Source organism: Leiobunum rupestre, chromosome 5 (genome assembly GCF_980474605.1).
Source record: "Leiobunum rupestre chromosome 5, qqLeiRupe1.1.hap1, whole genome shotgun sequence".
Classification (NCBI taxonomy): Eukaryota; Metazoa; Arthropoda; class Arachnida; order Opiliones; family Sclerosomatidae; genus Leiobunum; species Leiobunum rupestre.
The window spans coordinates 15547120-15571777 of NC_143388.1; the positions used below are offsets into that span (position 1 = coordinate 15547120).

The window sequence follows — 24658 nt, forward strand, 5'->3', positions numbered from 1 at the left end:
ACACACACTTTTGTGGACAAAATTTTGAAGGATGACCGGTTTTTATGATCAGGGCTTAGTTCCAAATATTTGAATATGATAATTATCATAAACATAATTTTTATTACACAAAACTAAATGATATTATTAATAATAAATACCTTTATGAACATAAATTTACAAATATTGTAGTATAATAGCATTTATTGGGAATACAGAGTAATTTCCTACGACGGTTTGTAAATAAAATTGGCAGACCCGACAAGAGAAGGGAGGGGAGGTGGGGGGCGGTGCAAATTATCGGGGCCCGTTTTGGAACAAACGAGGTATACTCTTCCAGGGGTTTCTATCCTAAATCGTATAGCTATTTTCAGTAGTAAGGGCTCTCTTGGAACCCGGATTTAATATACAACCGGGGCCCGGGCCCTTTTGAGATAGATATCCATCACCCAACGATGTTATTCGATTGAAACATGTGCGTGGGAAAACACAGAATATCGTAAGTTTCTAAAAATATAACGAAAATTAGGAAATACAAATAAGGATGCTCTTCGAACCTGCGTGTTTAATTTTTATAATGGTTACTTCTCTCGTTAGATATCTATGACTTAACTTAAAGGCCGACTACATAAATCTTCGGTTTACTCTGTCTTTCACTGGAAGTAGGCTTACTGCAATACACGTGTGCCATGCAGTCCGCCTACTTCCAGTGAAAGACAGAGTAAACCGAAGATTTATGTAGTTGGCCTTTAATTTAAAATATTAATATATTTTTATTAACGCGTATTCACAAATTAAAACTTAAACCAGACCAGTATTTATATACCTATTCTGCTAATATAATTCACATGCTCCCGTTGATTTTTCCAAAAAAAACGTTTAAGAAGAAAAAATAGTGCAGTGCGAAGAACGGCATATATTGATTTTCTAATAACATTTCGACGGGAAAATATTGTTTTATCAATAGGTTAATATCCCTACGCGGTGTAATATTTACATTTTAAAATCATAATCGAAGTAATAGGCTATACCAGGAATCCATGCCTCTACTTGGAATGCTTATCGCGGCAGATTTTCATCTCGGTGTGGCTGACGGTTTTTTTGACGTCACAATGTTAACTTAACAAACAACAACGTGAGAGGGGAGCTCGCTCAGAAGGGATGTTTTCTCTCGTAGGCGGGGCCAAAGCCGTCAGAGTGATCTTACCATACGCGATACGGCAGGATAAGCATTCCAAGTAGAGGTATGGATTCCTGACTATATTCAGTTGCAGGTTAAAAAGGCAAAATGTCTAGTACACTTCGCGGAAAGATACTATCGCGAATTTCCGGTAAATAAACGCCGGGAATTTCACATATTTTCTGTTGAATTCCTAAAGGTTCTTACGCGTGTTTTATTAATCCATTTTAGAAATGTCTATTGCGGAAATTTCAAAGTTATCAATAAATAATTTAATGTACATAATTATTTTTAAACTTCATTATAGCGTCATTTTAGTATTATGCTCCTAAGCAAAGAGTAAACCACTCACATAGAGTGGAAGGCTATCTGCGAACCTTGGTAACAATTTTTATACGCAACGTCTTGTTTTCGAGGCGTGAAATTAACAAGTTGCCCTAAAGTTACTGTACAGTATCTGGATAAAAAATAAGTTTATACTCAAACAAATTTAAAAACAACACCATCGCTCTTCGGACTATATTTATTCACGCCTCGAAAACAAGTTAGCCCGTTAGGATTAAGGTTTCACGCGCTTCCATAGGGCCTTCCACTCTATGTGAGTGGGTTACTCTATGCTCCTAAGCAATCATCAAATTAGGCGTTTATGTACGTAAATGTGGTGATCCTGGCATTACCCGTTTTATACTTACCCTGGACTCGTCAAAACGGAGTTTTTTTTACGCATGCCTCACTTTTAGTTACAAAAAAAAATTATTACAACTGTTTTTAAATTAATTAATTAATTTTCACTTTGAAATATAACGTAATAAACGGTATTTTGTAAAATTATATAAGGCTGGCGAGTTCCCAAGGTGTTTATTGCCGATTTTGTTCAAAGTCGGGCGTAATGTAGACCTATATGAGATATGAAATTTCCCAAAAGGAGACGTTGCACTAACCATTCGATATGCCATGAAAACCGAAAACGTTTTTGACCACTTAAAACAAAAAAATATCCATTTAAAAAAGGATTTGATTTTCTCGGTTCAAATTTTAATTACCCATTTTGTGATTTTAAAAAAATTTTAAAATTTGAATTTTTAATAAATATTTCGTAGGTGAAACCGAAAAAATCCGATGTTTTTTAAATGGAGATTTTTGTTATAAGTGGTCAAAAACATTTTCAGTTGTCATGGCAAATGTAATGGGTAGTGCAAAGTCTCCTTTTGGGAAATTTCATATCTCATATAGGTCTACATTATACGCCCGACTTTGAACAAAATCGGCAATAAACACCTCGGGTACTCCCCTTGTTAGAAATTCAACCGTTAAAAGGTCAATTCATCCGCGTATCTTTCAGGCAAATGTGCTAGATATTTTGTCTTTCTTAACTTGCGAAGGTACATGTTATAAACAATTATAAACTTCTAATAAATATTATTAAGCAATTGTAAAACCATTAAGCTTAGAAGACTAGTAGAAAAAATGGTAATAGCCTATTCACACGCACAAAGCCACATTTTCGGAACACGAGTCGTAACAGGGAGTTGCTCCTTGTTAATTAAATAAACATTATCCGGGCACGTTGGGCTCGCAAATGGTTTTGTTGTCCATGTTTCTGAAAAACAGCTAGTTTTGTGAAATGTTTAAATCAAATAACATTCGTACACATCTTTTTATTGAACAAAACTAAAATAAATTGAAATATTTTGAAGTAGTAAACGTATTTTATTAAGAATTACGAGTAAATTTCCTAGCCTCTTAAAGGATAAAACAACGGCAAATGTTCTTGGAGCGTATGAACGGAAATTCAACGTGTTTTGTGACCTCCAGGCGAAAATTGCGCTCACAAACGTAGTTTGCTGAAAATGTTGGCTCGTTTGTACTGGCCTTAATATCTTGAGATACGTTGTGAATCTCATAGCACGCAATCGCGAGACAAAATAATTAGACGGTTTCTTCTAATATTATTTCATTTAAAAATATATAAGGATAAAAATAAATTAAATGAAAATATACGCTTTTCAAGGACATTAGGCTACCAGGCCAAGAACTTGAAAAAGTGCCGTTCAGTCTCTTGTTCATTGAAATTGAAACCAAAAATCATTACAATCCCAAGAAGACATTTTTCCAAATAATTAGACTGTTTCTTATATAATTTCATTTAAAAATATATAAGGATAAAAATAAATTAAATATAAAACCTTCTTGATTTTAACCCTTTGATTAAAAACCGTGGCTCAGCACTGGCATAGGTAGATAGAGAGAACTAATTCCAATCGAATGACACCTGATATAAATTCATATCGAATGCCGTTGAAAAGAATTCGTCTATTCCCGGGGACCTATACGCCGTAATTTCCAATCGGGGACCAAATATCCCCCTTTGATTAAAACCCCCGGTTCAGCACTGGCATAGGTAGATAGAGAGAACTAATACCAATTGAATGACACCTGATATAAATTCATATCGAATGCCGTTGAAAAGAATTCGTCTATTCCCGGGGACCTATACGCCGTAATTTCCAATGGGGTAGAAATATCCCCCTTTGATTAAAACCCCCGGTTCAGCACTGGCATAGGTAGATAGAGAGAACTAATTCATATCGAGTGCCGTTGAAGAGAATTCGTCGATTCCCGGGGACCTATACGGAGCTATAGACTTTACGGTTCTATAATTTCCACTGTATTATTCACCACCACCACCACCAACGCATACATCAGGAGCGAAAATAACAGCTTCTGCGCTCTATACTAGAGGAAGAGGCTAAAAAGTACCGTTCACCTTGTTCATTGAAATTGAAACAAAAAATCTGGACAATTCGAAAATCTCAGCGGCTAAGCGGATATTCCAATGGGTGCTTCTCTTTTCATTCGAACTATTCCAGAAAATAATTTGAAGATTTTCAATTCTGTAGCGCGTGTCTTTCCATCAATCAAATTTTGTATTTTGAATAATATTCTTTCAATCTTAAAAGAAACCAATTGTTGAAAAAGTCTTAGTTAATCTCCAGACAGTCTCAGCAGATTTATGGTCAAAATAACTTTTCCTCGGTTGTCACTGTCCATAACCTACGATCGCGATACAACTTAGATATAAATTTGAAAAGGCGCAATATGCGAAATTTAGTTAATAGCTTTCCTCAACTAATTGAGCAATAGTTTGAAGGTGCTTAAACATTCGCGAATATTGAAAGTTTTAATAGGCTCGCTAGTACGTGAACATTGTACATTTGCATTTCACAACGTCATTCTTACATTGAAAAACTATTTATGTAGCTTCAATATGTTGCATAGTGACAGCGTTGGAAAACAAAATAGTAGAAACAAACCAAAATCCGCGTTGATTATAAAATGTACTTAAGCTTGACAGATAATAAAATAATAATTAGTTTGGCTAATACCCAAGTCATGTAGCGACTTTTAATGCCATTAAGTCAAATGACCTGCCAATATTTCACAGCTAAAATTAAATGTCACAATAGAATACACATAAAGGCATAACAATTAGTCGTTGATTTCTCACTATTTCTCGGTGATTTCTCAGTGATTTCTCTCAATTTTTTACAATCTCTCAATAATTTCTCAGTTATTTCTCTCAATTTTTTACAATCTCTCAATAATTTCTCAGTTATTTCTCTCAATTTTTTACAATCTCTCAATAATTTCTCAGTTATTTCTCTCAATTTTTTACAATCTCTCAATAATTTCTCAGTTATTTCTCACAATTTTTACAATCTCTCAATAATTTCCCAGTTATTTCTCACAATTTTTACAATCTCTCAATAATTTCTCAGTTATTTCTCACAATTTTTACAATCTCTCAATAATTTATCAGTTATTTCTCACAATTTTTACAATCTCTCAATAATTTCTCAGTTATTTCTCAGTGATTTCTCACAATTTTTACAATCTCTCAATAATTTCTCAGTTATTTCTCACAATTTTTACAATCTCTCAATAATTTCTCAGTTATTTCTCAGTGATTTCTCACAATTTTTACAATCTCTCAATAATTTCTCAGTTATTTCTCACAATTTTTACAATCTCTCAATAATTTCTCAGTTATTTCTCAGTGATTTCTCACAATTTTTACAATCTCTCAATAATTTCTCAGTTATTTCTCACAATTTTTACAATCTCTCAATAATTTCTCAGTTATTTCTCAGTGATTTCTCACAATTTTTACAATCTCTCAATAATTTCTCAGTTATTTCTCACAATTTTTACAATCTCTCAATAATTTCTCAGTTATTTCTCAGTGATTTCTCACAATTTTTACAATCTCTCAATAATTTCTCAGTTATTTCTCACAATTTTTACAATCTCTCAATAATTTCTCAGTTATTTCTCAGTGATTTCTCACAATTTTTACAATCTCTCAATAATTTCTCAGTTATTTCTCACAATTTTTACAATCTCTCAATAATTTCTCAGTTATTTCTCAGTGATTTCTCACAATTTTTACAATCTCTCAATAATTTCTCAGTTATTTCTCACAATTTTTACAATCTCTCAATAATTTATCAGTTATTTCTCACAATTTTTACAATCTCTCAATAATTTCTCAGTTATTTCTCAGTGATTTCTCACAATTTTTACAATCTCTCAATAATTTCTCAGTTATTTCTCAGTGATTTCTCACAATTTTTACAATCTCTCAATAATTTCTCAGTTATTTCTCACAATTTTTACAATCTCTCAATAATTTATCAGTTATTTCTCAGTGATTTCTCACAATTTTTACAATCTCTCAATAATTTCTCAGTTATTTCTCACAATTTTTACAATCTCTCAATAATTTCTCAGTTATTTCTCACAATTTTTACAATCTCTCAATAATTTCTCAGTTATTTCTCAGTGATTTCTCACAATTTTTACAATCTCTCAATAATTTCTCAGTTATTTCTCACAATTTTTACAATCTCTCAATAATTTCTCAGTTATTTCTCAGTGATTTCTCACAATTTTTACAATCTCTCAATAATTTCTCAGTTATTTCTCAGTGATTTCTCACAATTTTTACAATCTCTCAATAATTTCTCAGTTATTTCTCACAATTTTTACAATCTCTCAATAATTTCTCAGTTATTTCTCACAATTTTTACAATCTCTCAATAATTTCTCAGTTATTTCTCACAATTTTTACAATCTCTCAATAATTTCTCAGTTATTTCTCAGTGATTTCTCACAATTTTTACAATCTCTCAATAATTTCTCAGTTATTTCTCACAATTTTTACAATCTCTCAATAATTTCTCAGTTATTTCTCAGTGATTTCTCACAATTTTTATAATCTCTCAATAATTTCTCAGTTATTTCTCACAATTTTTACAATCTCTCAATAATTTCTCAGTTATTTCTCAGTGATTTCTCACAATTTTTACAATCTCTCAATAATTTCTCAGTTATTTCTCACAATTTTTACAATCTCTCAATAATTTCTCAGTTATTTCTCAGTGATTTCTCACAATTTTTACAATCTCTCAATAATTTCTCAGTTATTTCTCACAATTTTTACAATCTCTCAATAATTTCTCAGTTATTTCTCAGTGATTTCTCACAATTTTTACAATCTCTCAATAATTTCTCAGTTATTTCTCACAATTTTTACAATCTCTCAATAATTTATCAGTTATTTCTCACAATTTTTACAATCTCTCAATAATTTCTCAGTTATTTCTCAGTAATTTCTCACAATTTTTACAATCTCTCAATAATTTCTCAGTTATTTCTCAGTGATTTCTCACAATTTTTACAATCTCTCAATAATTTCTCAGTTATTTCTCAGTGATTTCTCACAATTTTTACAATCTCTCAATAATTTCTCAGTTATTTCTCACAATTTTTACAATCTCTCAATAATTTCTCAGTTATTTCTCAGTGATTTCTCACAATTTTTACAATCTCTCAATAATTTCTCAGTTATTTCTCACAATTTTTACAATCTCTCAATAATTTCTCAGTTATTTCTCACAATTTTTACAATCTCTCAATAATTTCTCAGTTATTTCTCAGTGATTTCTCACAATTTTTACAATCTCTCAATAATTTCTCAGTTATTTCTCACAATTTTTACAATCTCTCAATAATTTCTCAGTTATTTCTCAGTGATTTCTCACAATTTTTACAATCTCTCAATAATTTCTCAGTTATTTCTCAGTGATTTCTCACAATTTTTACAATCTCTCAATAATTTCTCAGTTATTTCTCACAATTTTTACAATCTCTCAATAATTTATCAGTTATTTCTCAGTGATTTCTCACAATTTTTACAATCTCTCAATAATTTCTCAGTTATTTCTCACAATTTTTACAATCTCTCAATAATTTCTCAGTTATTTCTCACAATTTTTACAATCTCTCAATAATTTCTCAGTTATTTCTCACAATTTTTACAATCTCTCAATAATTTCTCAGTTATTTCTCACAATTTTTACAATCTCTCAATAATTTCTCAGTTATTTCTCAGTGATTTCTCACAATGTTTTACAATTTCTCAGTACTCGAACATCATCGATTACTCGGCATTTTTTGAGGTCAAGTACTCGAACTCGACCTCGAATAAGTAATTGGAAAATACTCGTCGATTATCGAGTACCCAAAACATTGCATAGTCGGGTACCCGATTACTCGAATAAGCTGCTCTAAGTCCAAAGAGGGGTTTTTGCAACTTTTAAGGGTGGACATAATAAACTGTACCTACAAACAATGTTATTAAGTTTTGGTTTTCGTTTGGAGTGTCACTTCACGAGTTCGGATGTCGGCTGACGTTAGGACTCAGGAGTCTTAACTTCCTAAGCAATATACGGACAGACGGTATAATAATAGTTTTAAAAAATGTATATTGTATTGTTATTAGGCTAGTAGGCTAGTATACTAGTTTTTTATATTCCACTAGTCACTTTAATGTTACTAAAGTTGTGGATACTGGTTCATTTAAATTAAAGGAATATTTTTCAGCATTGAAAGTTAGTTTATACTCATTTTCAATTTAATTTCCTAATTATTCGAATAAAACCAGCTCCTAATCAAGTATACTCGATAACCCGACTCGTTAAAAATATTACTCTAGGTTTTTTTCTGAATTACTTGACTCGAAGAGGAAATTGCCCCTTAATCAAGTACTCGATTACTCGACTCGACTTCAATATTACTCGACTCGAATAAAAAACATTCGTACTCGATACTCGACTCGATTGCCTAAAACCACTACTCGCACAGCCCTAGTTTTTGTGCCTAGAGGCGCCGAAAGGGTTAATCCGCCCCTGTTCGTCATATAAACCGTATTGTAAGTTCCACATGGACATCAAATATCAGGACCCTCATTTGCCGATGTATCGACGTATCATTTGTAGTTTCCCCCTCAGGGATTGCTGACAGGGTCGTCCTTACATTTCAGGGACCCATAGGCTAATAATTTCAGGCACTCTTTTACATATGACCGGATCTTTATTGAATACTTTATAATCAAGTTATAAAAAAAAAATTAAAGGGCCAGACGGTGTCCTCCGGAGTGCGGCGCCCTATGACTTAGCCCTACCTAACCCAGTGGTAGAGATGGCTTTGGTTGCAGAGCAATCAAGGCCTCAAATTTACGGGACCCTGAGTGCCCAAACGGGTATGGCAATCGAAAGAGATTTTAATTTCATATCTAATGGCGCATCTTTTATATTTATCGCTGAGAAATCAAAGGCCCAAATCTACTACAACTTTTACTACTATTCGAGTCACACTCGACGTATATTTCGATTTGAAACTAAAAACTGGACATAATTGTTTTTGAAAACCATATTAGTAAACTTCAGTATCATTTAAAACAAATTGGTATGATAATTTTTAGAGAAACTGTCTGCAGCCCATAATATCGGTATGTTCCCATTTATTCCAATTTTACCTTCTCCCAAAGTTATCAGTTCTCCCAAAAACATGGTGTCCCATTTGTCCCAATTCCATTTCTCCGAACCGGAGTTCATTTAACCCAAAAATATGTATTCCCATTTTTCCCAACGATCACGTTTCCCAAAAAAATTGATTCCCATTTCTCCCAACGATCAATATTCCCAAAAATATGGATTCCCCTTTCTCCCAATCATTATTTTCCAAATATATGGTAATTGCGTGGTTTTAGATCTCATCGGTACGAGTCGATATGTCGAAAAAAATACCGTTTTGTGAATATGTGAATTGACTTGGCGTTAGGTTAGGTTAGGTTAGGTTAGGTTAGGTTAGGTTAGATTAGGTTAGTAGGCATATCCTAATTGTAGTAATATAAAGAATTACTTGGACTTACTTCATGTAATATATATTTTTATGGTAGGTTAAAATAAAACTTAGATTCATGTTTATACCAAGTGTAATTTTGGGACAAATGGGATTTGGGATAACTATTTTGGGACAAATGGGATTTGGGATAACTATTTTGGGACAAATGGGATTGAGACAAATAGGATTGGGAGAAATGGGAATCGGGAGAAATGGGATTGGGAGAAATTGGAATTGGGAGAACTATTTTGGGCGAAATGGGGGTAAACCATAATATCAGTTCAAAAAGAAGAAACCGGTCTAATTTTTCAATTTTTGTTCCTATTTCCTGATATTGTTATCACTTGTTTAAAAAGGTTTCATTCTAACACGCAATAGTGCTTTAAGTGACTCTACGAAATAACGCGCTGCAAGCGCATACAGGAAAAGTTAATTCGTATTAGTATAGCGAATAAGGTATCAAATTTAACCGAAACTATAACACGACATGACGCAATCAGTATTTCCAAGAAATAACCAATTATTTCCAATGTTGTCTTTTCAGATTTCGCAACAAAATGAGGGTTTCCGTTCTAGCTCTGTGCTTGGTTGTATTTGCGAGTGGATCTTGGTGTGGCATCGAGGCCAATAGCGACGTCACAGCCACAGCCACGCCTGACGACCAAGAAGTGCTTCTAAAGAAATGGAGGGATATTCAAAAAGGGATGAAATGGGGCATCGACAGCCTGGTCAAACAAGTGATGCCTTCCCTACTCAAGGTCGCCAACGACGCCGACATTTCCAACGAGTGCCAGGGTTCCCTCTTGACCCTGATTCAAGGCTTAATCGGCATGAATAGTTGGGCTTTTGAAAGTAAGTTGCGCCACCTATCGCTATTTTTATGGAAATTAAATATCTTCAAGCGCGTGCTAGAATGCGTACTGTAATTCTTAAGACCTCCGCTACCATCTATGGCGCTAGGAGTAGGAGTCTCGGGGAAAATGGAGGCCGTAAAAATTTGGCGGGGACTTATTTTCGTTTTTTATTAGTTGTAGGTGGAACACTTATTTAATTTTTACAAATTAAACATCATTTTTCCAGAGCAAACGCGTATCTGTTTCTAATAAAAATCAAGTAAATTCTAATTTTAATGACGGTGGTCCCTTAAACGCTTGACTGGTTTTCACTTTGGCAAACGTTGGCGAATAAAACGTTCCGATAGGTTTAATACCATTTTTACGTCGACGCACGCCTTCGCGGCGCATATGCCCTAGTGACAAGTAGCCGTTATTACAATAATTACGAATGGACCATTATTAACATTGAAAAATCTTTCACAATCAAAGCATATAACACATTTCGCAACCGGATTTCGAGTTCACGACCATCTTGAAATTTATAAGAGTTTTGATGAATAGAGAGAAATTCACAATTCGTAGATTTGTATTTACAACGTTTAAAACGAAAAATGATCCAACAATAACATTGTGTTTTGCCCAAGGTTAAGTCAATTTATTGGGAAAGATTTTCTTTATTAAGTAAATATTGAAGGGCACCATTTTATATAGTTTATCGTGATGTACACGAAAGCGAAATTTTAAATTATAGCTCTTAAAAACACTTCAAAGTTGAATGAATATTTTTTTTAAATGAATACTTAAAAACGTCAAATAAAAACTATACGAGTATTTTCTTTAAATACAAAAATGACGGATCCCCTTATAAATTAATTAGGCTCATAAAATCAGGATTGACAATTACGATATTTTTCTATTTAATAAGATTATTTATTCTAGCTGTTTACCATCTCGGTAAAGAGTCATTTCACGTACAGGCGACCCGAAAAACGTATACAGCTAAAAATATTAATTATTAATAATGTTTTGTTCTACGGCCAAAAACGTTCTTCCTATGAAATTCGTCGTTTTTATGCTTAATCTAATGGCCACAAAGAATTTACAAGACGAAATTTCCTTAAAATGGTTTTCCTTATATTTATATTTGAGTGTACATCAAGGTGCGGTGGCGGAGTGGTTAGCACTTTCGTCTCGCAGCAAGAGGAAGCGGGTTCGATTCTAGCTTGGGGCACTGGGTGAAAACTCGGATCCGCTTCTTCTGCGTAGAGCTTAGAGTAACCCACTCACATAGAGTGGAAGGCGCTATGGAAGCGCATGAAACATTAATCCTAAAGGGCCACCTTGTTTTCGAGGCGTGAATAAATATAGTCTGAAGAGCGATGGTGTTGTTTTTACATTTTTTTTGGAGTATAAACTTACTTTTTATCCAGATATTGTACATTAACTTTAGGCCAACTTGTTAATTTCACGCCTCGAAAACAAGACGTTGCGTACAAAAATTGTTAACAAGGTTCGCAGATAGCCCTCCACTCTATGTGAGTGGTTTACTCTATGGCCTAGAGTTTGCATGTGAATAGTAGCGTTCGAAGACCACGGTTAAATTTCCCTTATCATTAAAAATGTTATCGCTTGTATGTCAGCCGATACGTACGATAACCGGACAAGTAATACCTCAAGGTCTTGTCACGTTGTTTAAATATATATTTGTGCTGGTGTTTTTGGAAAGCCAAATGTATATCGTACCTTGAATTCGAGAGACTACTGTAACCTTTAGCCTATTTTATTCGCTTATGGGCCAATACACGTTTCCAAAACTGAAGGAACATATGCTTTTTAACCTTTTATTTCCACTTATTCAATGTTCTGTGTAAAACAACGACTCATTTTTAAGGTAGATGTTCTACAAGGACATACTTATGAGTGATAATGTTACTTATGCTCGTATAACCATACATATCTTTTAATCCTGGATGGGCATTTTTATAAATCCAATCTCAGCTCACAAGCTGACATATTTTTGTCTCTGAGAAGAGCTGGTCAGATAATGTATCTCTGTCAAACGTGTTCATACTTTTCTCCTCTCAATTTTCTAAGCAAAGTGCGGGCTCTACCATTCACTCAGTCTCAAAGTTATTACACCTAAAATTTTACGCTAGCGCAGCTCAATAAAAAATAACACTTTCCACTTCATCAAACCACCCACAGAACATAGAAAACTTATTAGACTTTTTAAAAAAAGCACTGAAAATTTTAAAATAAACTCCTCTCTTCTGCTCATGTAGCCAGTCTAAAATTTGTAAACTCGATCATCTTGCCCATTAATAGTTAAATACAAGGGCAGCTCCATTCTTCTACTCTCAAAAAGCTACCGCTCATTCTGACTCCAAACGCTAAAATTAGTCCATCTCTGCCAGCGTTGCCAACCGTACTATAATTATAATACATTTCGATATAATTTAACTTTCGAATTTTTCCGTACTATAATTTCAATCGCGTACTTTATAGTACGCTTTTTGCGATAATTGTACTACCATTTTACTATACTTCCGATATTTTCGCGATAATTTAAGAAATTTTAGAAAGTTCCTTGCTTCAGTTTCTTATGCTACTCCTAGTAGGCTAAGAATTGAAATATTATACTACTTGGAGTGTTTGGTTTGTACCCGAAATGCTAATCAAGCGTGTTGTAGCCTAACGAAAACGAAATATGTTAGTAAAGGCCAACTATGATAAAGTGCTATCACGCTATAGCGAGTAATCAAAGTTTGCCGTACTTGTGTACTATAATTTTCTAGAAAATTCGATAATTTTTGGGCTTCGATACTTTAATTTCAGTTTTGGGACCTGCTTATATCTAGAGTTGAATCCATGAGTTTTTTGCAGCTTACGTAAAATAAATTTGGATTATAGCATTTTAATTTTTGAGAGAGAGTTAGTTGGGTAGTTCTAAAATTGAGTACTACCCAAAACGTTTGAGTCTGGAAATCATTATGGGTTGTGGAAAATTGGTTTTGACAATTACATTTTGGTAAAAGTGCATTGAGTTGCGATCGTGGCGAAATTCAACTAAGATTACCTGTGAAATAACCTAACTAATAATGTATATAGTTAGAGTCACACTAAATTATATTTCATCATATCAAAATGATATTTTGACGATATTTTAATTACACAGTAAATTGATTTAATTTTAAATTTCCATATAATAATTGCCAAAATTATTTCTATATATAAGTCCTTTTTTCTCTTGGGCATTTTTAGTTACCGTAGGGAGTTATTTCTAACCTAATTTTTCCGCATGTCATAGTTCCCATCAGGTGCGATTTATAACTAATATCTTTTACCAGCAAATTATATACGTGTACACTTGGAAGGCACCGTGCTGCTAATGCGTCTGAAAAAACGGGCGGGGCTTAAATTATGTTGAATGAAGGACGTTGCGCGTTATTTCAAATTCATTATCTGGCCGCCATAATGGAAAACTATCACTTGATACCAGAAAATGGATTTATGAATTTTAGAATTGATGTTCTTCGTGAAACTAGTATATTACTATCAAGAACCCATCTACGTACCAAGAACAGAGAAAAGAAAATTTTGCTGGATCGCCTCCTAATCGATTTTTTTTTAAAGAGGCGGAGCTATTGAGTCTTTTTCCACTATTGTTACTTCTTAGAAGAAGGCGCGAACCCTTACATATACAGAAAATTACATATAATTTTTAAGTTGGTTTCAAGTTGGCTCTAATTTGGCTTTAAGTGTCCTCCATTAAGCGAAATTAGAGTTGGTTTTAAGTGGTTTTTAGTTAGTTTAAGTAGTTCTTAGACCGCTTATTTTTTTGGTTACTTAAGTTACTACAGGTGGAAAATATAAAAAGGCGGGGCTTATTTTGAAAATATAGATTAGGAGGCTCCACGACGCGCTAAAGCTATGATTACGTGTTCTTAGTACGTCTATGGGTTCTTGTTACTATGTAATATCTGCTGTAAACCACGCCCATTTCTATGATAATCATCAGTCCCACCACAGTCTTCTTTATAGTATACATTCTAATTGTATAATTTTCTTGTTCATACATGTGTACGTTTAACACATTATGCTGCAAACTGTCTAGATAGAAGATTGTAGATAGAAGCGCGAAACTATATATTGGTACACTCGGAATGTCTAAGGAAGACTAAGGTGACCCTGATGATTCTCATAGGAACGGACGTAGCTTAGAGCCTAGAGTTTCGCTCGAGATATTAATTATAATTTGAATTGCGGTAATGAAAACAACTTCTAAATTTAATTACTATAGTCGCAAAATGAAGAACATGTCTGAATAGTAAGGGGCGGTTTCACTAAGGCAAAAACTTCAAGTTGGCGAAAATCGACGCAAAAATTTTCTATTAGGCCTAACTGTGAGTTTTTGCGTCGATGCTCGCCACCTTGGAGGTTTCTGGTTCTGGTTAAAACCAGACTTAAGCATGTTCAGTGCGTGACAGCCAAATATTTCATAGCAGCCCACACGTGCTAAATCCTGTGGTGAAGACATGACAGAAATTCCTTACGTTATCTGACCACCGATACGTGTCTCGAATGCCAATGTCTAGCAATCTGGCTAAGTTCAAATTTGAAGGAAAAAGATTAAATAATTAACTTTTGCAATAAAATGAAATAACGTCAATGGGCTACTTATTTTTACCAAAAATGTATAAAATAAGAATGACCCCTATTGTTGAGCTTTACTAGGGCCATCACTGGTCTGGTTCTACCCAGCCAGCGGTGATCTAAGAATGTCCTTAGAAGCTGCGAAGGTACATAATTAATTTCTACGGCGTTGATGAAGAAATATATTATAAAAACTAATGACTTGATTATACAATGCGCGTACATTGCGTGCTGAAGTAGTTGCCACTAACGTGTTTGTTTTCAACCGGTTTTCATTACATATTCGACATATGCCGAGCTGTAATATAAATTTTCCGAATTGTCACGTTGAGTACAAAGTGTTTCTTAACGAAACGAAAACATTACATCGAAAAGTAGACGTAACTTTGTCGGACGCGTTTGAAAATAAAAATGATAATAATCAGCTAGGCTAATACCCAAGGCACCGCCTTAGGCCCAAATAATCTAGCGACTTTTAAATTTCGATTTTAATCTAAAGTATTTATCGTAAAATTTTAACTGAAGGTCAAGACGACAAGGACATAAATCCCTTTCCAAAAAATTATTGAAAAGTAAAGATTTTAAATTAACGGGAGTACGGGCATTTATTTATCACGCTATACCAAGGATTTGACAAGTAAAAAGGGAGATTCAGGAAAATAATGGCTAAGAAGATTGGAACTGAATACTAATGAGTGAACTTCGTCGGGAAGCCGAAGTCGTCACGCGTTGCTCTTGGGTGAGATTTCCCTCGTCATTTCTAGGGGCCTCAAAAAAAATAATAATAATTAATTTAGAAGGCCTAAATATCACAATAAATAGCTTAGAGGGCCTTATAATAAAATTGCGCTTAGGGCCTCTAAGGAGCTTAATCCGCCACTGTTAATTATTATGTCCCAATTAATAACGATGGAAACATTTTTACATCATTGAAAAAGGATATAATATTCAAATACGTTTTGAATAGTTTTTTACGTAAATAAGAAACACTGAAAGACGATATGAAACGGCGAAATTTCGGATCAAAGCCTTTAAATTTTTACCAACTGAAGTAATATAATAACAATTGAAATACCGACACTTTAACAAATTCTGTATACTCAGTTGCAAGTTAAGAAAGGAAAAATATCTAGTACATTTGGCTGAAAGATACTAGAACTAATTACTGGTAAATCGGCGGCGAGGATTTCGAATTTAACCTATTTTCTGTTGAATTCCTAAAGGTTCCTACGCGTGCTATATTAATCCATTTTAGAAATGTCTATTGTGTAAACTTGAAAGTTATCATTAAATATTTAATGTAAATTGTTATTTTTAAGATTCATTATAGCGTATTTTTAGTATTATGCTCCTAAACAACCATGAAATAGCACGTTTATGGTAATCTCGGCATTTCCCGCTCTATACTTACCCTGGACTCGACAAATGGATTTTTTTTTTCGAATTTGAACGGTTTACGGTTGAATTATACCCGAGCGCGTTATATAATTATGGAAAATAGCGTATATTGCGTTATATTTCAAAGTGATAATTTATTAATTTACATGGAAAATATTAAAAAACGGTTGTAATAGTTTATTTTTAGTACTACCATAAGTGTATAATTTTATTACATAAGAGTGAAACTTCCTATTCTTCACACGCAAACGATTTACTGAGAGCTATTCACAAGACAGACTGCATTAAGGGGTTCGTCGCAGTTTTGCGTCCGCTTGCTAAAGCGTCACACGTAGCCTTTGACAGCGCCTCGCTAGGGGGAGATTTTCTTCTTGTGATGACGTCACTCCATTACTAGCTCTCAGTAAAATATTCCCCAAAGTGACAAACCTAAAGTGAGGCATACCTAAAAGAAATCCATTTGGTGAGTCCAGGGTAAGTATAGAACGGGAAATGCCGAGATTACCATAAACGTGCTATTTCATGGTTGTTTAGGAGCATAATACTAAAAATTGGCTATAATGAAGCTTAAAAATAACAATTTACATTAAATATTTATGATAACTTTCAAGTTTACGCAATAGAAATTTCTAAAATGGATTAATATAACACGCGTAAGAACCTTTAGGAATTCAACAGAAAATAGGTTAAATTCTCACCGCCGTTTTACCGGATATTCATGCTAGTAATTTTCCGCCAAATGTACTAGATATTTTGCCTTTCTTAACCTGCAACTGAGTATATTCCAAAACATATAATTAAAGAAACTGTAGTGTTAATCAATACCTAAAACTGTTAACAACCATTACCATAATTACTGAAGGTAGACCTTTTCCCAACCATTACCATAATTGTTCAATGCGGAAACAAATGTACACGTGATTTCCATTTTCAACTGTATCTGCTTCTCATACACGTGTTTTATACAAATAAGGAAGCAAAGAAATCTTGCCACACTTCTACATCATCGACACAAACAAAAAACTATTGGATTTGTCGATTTCAATATCTTACAGGGCCGTATTAAGGCATGTTCCAAGTGCGCCATGGCACATCGGTCCCCGAGGTTAGTAAAGGTTTCTATTATTATTTTATGTTTGTAACCGCATTAGCGTTAATAGAGTCAAAAAGTAAAGTCTGATTTTTACTTAGAATAGGGGAAACTATAAAGACCAGGGGGGCTGAAAACATGGTAGTAACGTGACTTTGTGGAGAACTGTAGCGCCATCTATCCTAAGAAATACGAATTATTATTCATTTTCTTTTGCTAATGGCTGTTTAAATTTTGATCGATTCATGTAAATTATCTAATTACTATAATTATTATTTATAACATCTAGAAATAAAAAGGTGGAAGTTAATTAGCCAGTGGCGTAGCCAGGATTTTATTTCGGGGGGGAGGCACGCCATTGAAAAAAAGTAAAAAAATAAAAATATTTGTACGTACGACCATACGTTTCGGGGAGGGGGGCATGTGCCCCCTGTGCCTCCCCTGGCTACGCCACTGTAATTAGCTTTCTGCCGTATCTGGAAGGAATAATTTTGTTCTTTACCGTCGCACGGCCAACTATGAACACGAGTTACCGAATCGAAGTTGGCGGTGATATGATAGTCACGTAATTTAGTTTTCCAATTTTAACAAGTTGGTTAAGACAAAATTTACTTTATAGTTTCGCCTATTTCGTTCTGATTTCCTTGATTAAAAACCATCGCTTTTAAGCTACTAACTAAGGGTATTCAATCAATTTCTCCAAGGATTTTAAATGTTAGTTAAAGGTCGCGCGAAGGATTTAAGGAATACTTATATTGAAGGAATCTTTATACAACCAAGGTCAGGAACGATAATTAAATTTGAAACAAGACTGTTTCAACCATTTACCATAATAGGTTCGGGTCCTGTAAAAATAAATCGCGTGATCACCTGAGGCTATTTTGTACCGCAAGAATATAAACGAGCCTCAATTTCATTTTTTTTTGCTTCTTAGAAACATTCATACATTATAAAAAATTGATCAGATATTTAGATATTTCAACAGAATCTATAGAATTAAGTGGCGCTAAATACGTTAAAAACAAATCGATACGCGCGTGAGTCGACAATTTTTAGGTGTAGAATATACTTCCTTCAATGGTGACCATGAAATTACGAATTAAATGGAGATAAAAAGCCGCTGAGATTAATTTGATAAAAAACATGTAATGTTTAGTATTCATCCAACGCCAAATAGATTTCAGGCTTAATTTACCGTAGATTACCGACATATAGAACAATGGATTGACTTCGTATTATAATATACCACACGTGAACGGTCAAAACCACTGAAATCTTGAGGAGATTATTACGCAATTGACGGGCAACTTCGTTGAATTTTATCTTGCTCAGTGAAAGTTTTCCTTGTTTGAAAAAGACAAAGATATATTTTATATACCATAAATTCTTTATGGAACTTCGTCGATCCTTCCGCTTATATTGGAGATAGTTAATTTTATGGCAATTGCTGACATCTGTGTTCTTAGTATTTATGGTTATTTTTTAAATAGTTAATCATAGGGAGTAAAACGAAATTTGTAATGTGTAAAAAAATTACATACTAAAATGTTTAAATTTTAAGTTCGTCATCTCTTCCTTCATTTATTTTTATAATATAAATTATTATGCAGTTTATAATTTTTCAAACATAAGAATGAAGAAAATAAAACATATAGGTGTCGTCAGAAGTATATAGTCATCTTTTATGAAATAAGTAAACATCTAGAATGGAAAAATGAATCGCGCACCTTCTCAGCGTCGAAGTACCTTTCAAACCGCGAATGTGTGCTCAAAATTTCGCGTTTGTAATAATGCCCCTAATGATGTAAAATATTAAAACTATACTATGAAGGTATATTTCTTTATCCTATTTGATATTAGCCTAGCTAGCTTTTATATCACTGTAATAACTATTTTTCTCTTCTGAAACGTATTTTGAAAAAATAAGCGTGAACCCGCGAATCATATGTACATGTTTCAAGCGAATAACATGAGCAGTATATAGATAAATACTTCTCTCATAATAGATATATTATAAACTTAATAACGATCAGATAAATGTAAAAACGGAAAGCGTAACGCTCCATGAGCTTGAAACTCTGAAAATAACACGAAAAAAAACTAAGGGCATAACGCGTTACGAATTTGCAAAGTTTCAAATAAAAATTTAAATAAAATTAAACTTAGAAGGAGAGTACCCGAGGTGTTTATTGCCGATATTGTTCAAAGTCGTGCGTAATGTAGACCTATATGAGATTTGAAATTTCCCAAAAACGTTGCACTACCCATTCGATTTGCCATGGCAACCGAAAATGGTTTAGACCACCTAAAACAAAAATAAGATTTTTTCCTTATTTTACCCAAATATTGTTACAATTTTACCCCAAAATGTTGCAATTTATCCAAAATTGATAAAATTTACGTAAATGTGGTCCAAATTACTTATTTTTTGATTATTTAAAAATTTTCGTAGGTATAAGTAGCCTGTGAAACCGAGAAAATCCCAAGCTTTTTGAAATGGAGATTTGTTTGTTTTAAGTGGTCAAAAACTCTTTCGGTTGCCCTGGCAAATCGAATGACTAGTGCAACGTCTCCTTTTAGCAAATTTTATATCTCATATAGGTCTACATTACGCCCGACTTCAATCAAAATCGGCAATAAACACCTCGGGTACTCTCCTTATTAGGGCAAAGCGCACCGTGAACTTGCAAATAAAATAAAAATAATAAAAAACTTAGAGTAATAGGTGTTTCCATAAAAAAAAACGATCAAAAATTAAAAGTACAAAATGCTTCTCTTCGCCTCACTGGCTAAATTACTAAGCTTTTTAGTACTTTATTGGCACGCGTGTTTCGCACGTGGTCTTCAAATTTCAAAATCTATGGCTGCGTTCAACAACTATCAACGGAGAAAAACCGCTGAGTTATCGTTGAGTTCTTTTAATCAACGCTACGTCACAAAAATCTAAAAGTTGTTGTACGATTTATAGTTCGCTGACTTAACGAACAAAATATCGTCTGCTACCCCTCCTTTAACTTTGTCGAATGACGTCACGACACCGATGAGCAACGGAAAAACCTGCTCCTCCGACCGCTGACTTCGTTGAGCAACATGACGTAGAAACCGGAAGTTAAAAAAAGCGTACAGTAAGCTCAACGCTTTGCGCTGACCTCAGCGCTGAGTCCGCTGAGTCCCGCTGAACGTAGCCTTTATCGACTGCAGCGCGTGCTCTCTAACTTCAATAACTACAGCTAGTGACGTAGAATAAAACATTGACGTCCCGTTTATTTAATAGAAACACCTATAGCGCCCCATAAACTTGAAAAGCTGCAAAAAAAATTGATTAAAATAAAAATATTGGTTATTTCCTTGCTTAGTGCTCGATGCAATCGGAAAACCGAAGTCCGCCATGCTGATGGGCACGCTCACTTTTATGGGCTCCTACGACGAATGCGTAGCGGTCAAAGTGAAGAAGAGCTATAACGAGGAAATCAGATTCCGAGGAAAGTATTGCACGGTCGAACTGAAACCACCTCTACCACCAAAACCTAAATTTTACACGTTGCATCACAATCTCAAAATATTCAAGAATTTCACCAACGACGAAAATGTAAGCGCTTTAAGGAAGTGAAATCATTCGATCATTGAAAATGTGGTATCTCTTTAGGTTATTACTAAAGTCCAATCACTGGTGGGATTAATGTACACCATCCCTTTACGTTTGGGCGTTTGCATTCCTTCCACTTGCACCGACGAAGATTTATCCAGCTTAATCGAACTCGGTAAGATACTTTTGTCTTGATCTTAATCTTGGCGAATAGCCTTACTAAAACTATTCGCGTACACCACGCAGTTGCGGAAAAGCTGAGCTTTGAATCTCGACTGAATCACTGCGAAACTGAACAAGAACCCGAATGGTCCACTACCCAAGTCGCGATTGGGTAAACAAGTTCTCCAACCGTAATACCGTGAAGTATGTCACTGACAATAATTTTATTACAGGAGTATATTTTTAGCCATTTTCATCTTGAACGTTATCTGTTCAATATTCCACATTGCGTATAATAAATGTACCAAAGAGACGATAACATTGAAGAAACACGAAAGACGTACGTGTTCAAGATGATTATCGAATGGAATGGTATTAATTCGATTTTCTGACTTTTAGCGCTTCCGGTTAGATTAGCCTGCTCCTTCTCATTGCTGAAGTCCTTTCCGTCTTTGTTCCGTTGTTCGACCACGTTGGAACCGAAATTTCTGCACGCATTCCGCGCTCTGAGTTTGGGTTGGATCATCCTGGCGTCAGTTTTCTTGTTCCTCAACACCAACATGCTTAGTAAGAGTTCCTAAAAAGGCCCATGTACGGATGGAGGGCTGATCACTACGTCATCAGGCTGTACACCAACAATACTCGGGAAGATTACGATGATTACTTAGAAATTACGTAGAGATTACGTAGAGATTACGTAGAGATAACGTAGAGATTACGTAGAGATTACGTAGAGATTACGTAGAGATTACGTAAAGAGTACACGGCGTACGTCGAGATTACGCAAAGAGTACGCGGAGTACTTAGTGAGTACGCGGAGAAGATAGTGAGTACGCGGATAAGATAGTGAGTACGCGGATAAGATAGTGAGTACGCGGATAAGATAGTGAGTACGCGGAGAAGATAGTGAGTACGCGGAGAAGATAGTGGGTACGTGGAGAAGATAGTGAGTACGCGGAAAAGATAGTGAGTATGCGGAAAAGATAGTGAGTACGCGGAGAAGATATTGAGTACGCGGAAAATATAGTGAGTACGCGGAAAATATAGTGAGTACGCGGAGACGATGGTGAGTACGCGGAGGACATAGTGAGTACGCGGAGTACATAGAGATTACGCGGAGTACATAGAGATTACGCAGAGTACATAGAGATTACGCAGAGTACATAGAGATTACGCAGAGTACATAGAGATTACGCAGAGTACATAGAGATTACGCAGAGTACATAGAGATTACGCAGAGTACATAGAGATTACGCAGAGTACATAGAGATTACGCAGAGTACATAGACATTAGGCAGAGTACATAGAGATTACGCAGAGTACATAGAGATTACGCAGAGTACATAGAGATTACGCAGAGTACATAGAGATTACGCGTAGTACGTAGAGATTACGCAAAGAGTACGTGGATAAGGTAGAGACTACGCGAAGAGTACGTGGATAATGTAGAAATTACTCGAAGATTACGTGAAGTACGCAGATATTACACGAAGAGTACGCGGAGTACGTAGATATTACACGAAGAGTACGCGGAGTACGTAGATATTACACGAAGAGTACGTGGAGTACGTAGATATTACACGAAGAGTACGTGGAGTACGTAGATATTACACGAAGAGTACGCGTAGTACGTAGAGATTACGCAAAGAGTACGTGGATAATGTAGAAATTACTCGAAGATTACGTGAAGTACGCAGATATTACACGAAGAGTACGCGGAGTACGTAAATATTACACGAAGAGTACGTAGAGTACGTAGATATTACACGAAGAGTACGTGGAGTACGTAGATATTACACGAAGAGTACGTGGAGTACGTAGATATTACACGAAGAGTACGCGTAGTACGTAGAGATTACGCAAAGAGTACGTGGATAATGTAGAAATTACTCAAAGATTACATGAAGTACGCAGATATTACACGAAGAGTACGCGTAGTACGTAGAGATTACGCAAAGAGTACGTGGATAAGGTAGAAATTACTCAAAGATTACATGAAGTACGCAGATATTACACGAAGAGTACGCGGAGTACGTAGATATTACACGAAGAGTACGCGTAGTACGTAGAGATTACGCAAAGAGTACGTGGATAAGGTAGAGACTACGCGAAGAGTACGTGGATAATGTAGAAATTACTCAAAGATTACATGAACTACGCAGATATTACACGAAGAGTACGCGGAGTACGTAGATATTACACCAAGAGTACGTGGAGTACGTAGATATTACACGAAGAGTACGCGTAGTACGTAGAGATTACGCAAAGAGTACGTGGATAAGGTAGAGACTACGCGAAGAGTACGTGGATAATGTAGAAATTACTCAAAGATTACATGAAGTACGCAGATATTACACGAAGAGTACGTGGAGTACGTAGATATTACACGAAGAGTACGCGTAGTACGTAGAGATTACGCAAAGAGTACGTGGATAAGGTAGAGACTACGCGAAGAGTACGTGGATAATGTAGAAATTACTCAAAGATTACATGAAGTACGCAGATATTACACGAAGAGTACGCGGAGTACGTAGATATTACACCAAGAGTACGCGGAGTACGTAGATATTACACGAAGAGTACGCGGAGTACGTAGATATTACACGAAGAGTACGCGTAGTACGTAGAGATTACGCAAAGAGTACGTGGATAATGTAGAAATTACTCAAAGATTACATGAACTACGTAGATATTACACCAAGAGTACGCGGAGTACGTAGATATTACACCAAGAGTACGCGGAGTACGTAGATATTACACCAAGAGTACGCGGAGTACGTAGATATTACACGAAGAGTACGCGTAGTACGTAGAGATTACGCAAAGAGTACGTGGATAATGTAGAAATTACTCAAAGATTACATGAACTACGCAGATATTACACCAAGAGTACGCGGAGTACGTAGATATTACACCAAGAGTACGCGGAGTACGCAGATATTACACGAAGAGTACGCGTAGTACGTAGAGATTACGCAAAGAGTACGTGGATAATGTAGAAATTACTCAAAGATTACATGAAGTACGCAGATATTACACGAAGAGTACGTGGAGTACGTAGATATTACACGACGAGTACGCGTAGTGCGTAGAGATTACGCAAAGAGTACGTGGATAAGGTAGAGACTACGCGAAGAGTACGTGGATAATGTAGAAATTACTCAAAGATTACATGAAGTACGCAGATATTACACGAAGATTACCCAGAGTATGTAAAGATTACGCGAAGAGTACGCGTATTGCGTAGAAATCACGCTGAGTATTTAAATATTACGCGAAGAATACGTAGAAATTACTTGAATAGTACGCAGAGTATTTATTTCGGAAAGCGTGTACTCTTATTACGAGGAGTGATCAGTGCCTCGGTTAGGATAAAATCATGAATCTAAAAGCCACGCATTCTTCTTCGACAGGTCAAATGATATTCGCCAAAGACTACTCGAACACTTTTTGGCTACAGTTTATTTTGAACGGAACTCTGGGAATCGAAACATTGATATTTTCAACGTAAAGTGTTACGCAATAAC

General features: G+C 35.0%; 1 protein-coding gene across 1 annotated transcript in view; it reads left to right on the forward strand.

Moving 5' to 3' along the window:
- LOC149943630 (nose resistant to fluoxetine protein 6-like) overlaps positions 1–24658 on the forward strand; it is a 40382-nt gene that overhangs the window by 11209 nt on the left and 4515 nt on the right. Inside the window, exons 2-8 of the mRNA XM_090176129.1 lie at positions 9951–10258; positions 20740–20972; positions 21030–21144; positions 21216–21303; positions 21365–21471; positions 21531–21698; positions 24545–24638. Of these exons, the coding sequence (XP_090032255.1) occupies positions 9964–10258; positions 20740–20972; positions 21030–21144; positions 21216–21303; positions 21365–21471; positions 21531–21698; positions 24545–24638 (1100 nt within the window). The 5' untranslated portion in view covers positions 9951–9963. The remainder of the gene's footprint in view (positions 1–9950; positions 10259–20739; positions 20973–21029; positions 21145–21215; positions 21304–21364; positions 21472–21530; positions 21699–24544; positions 24639–24658) is intronic.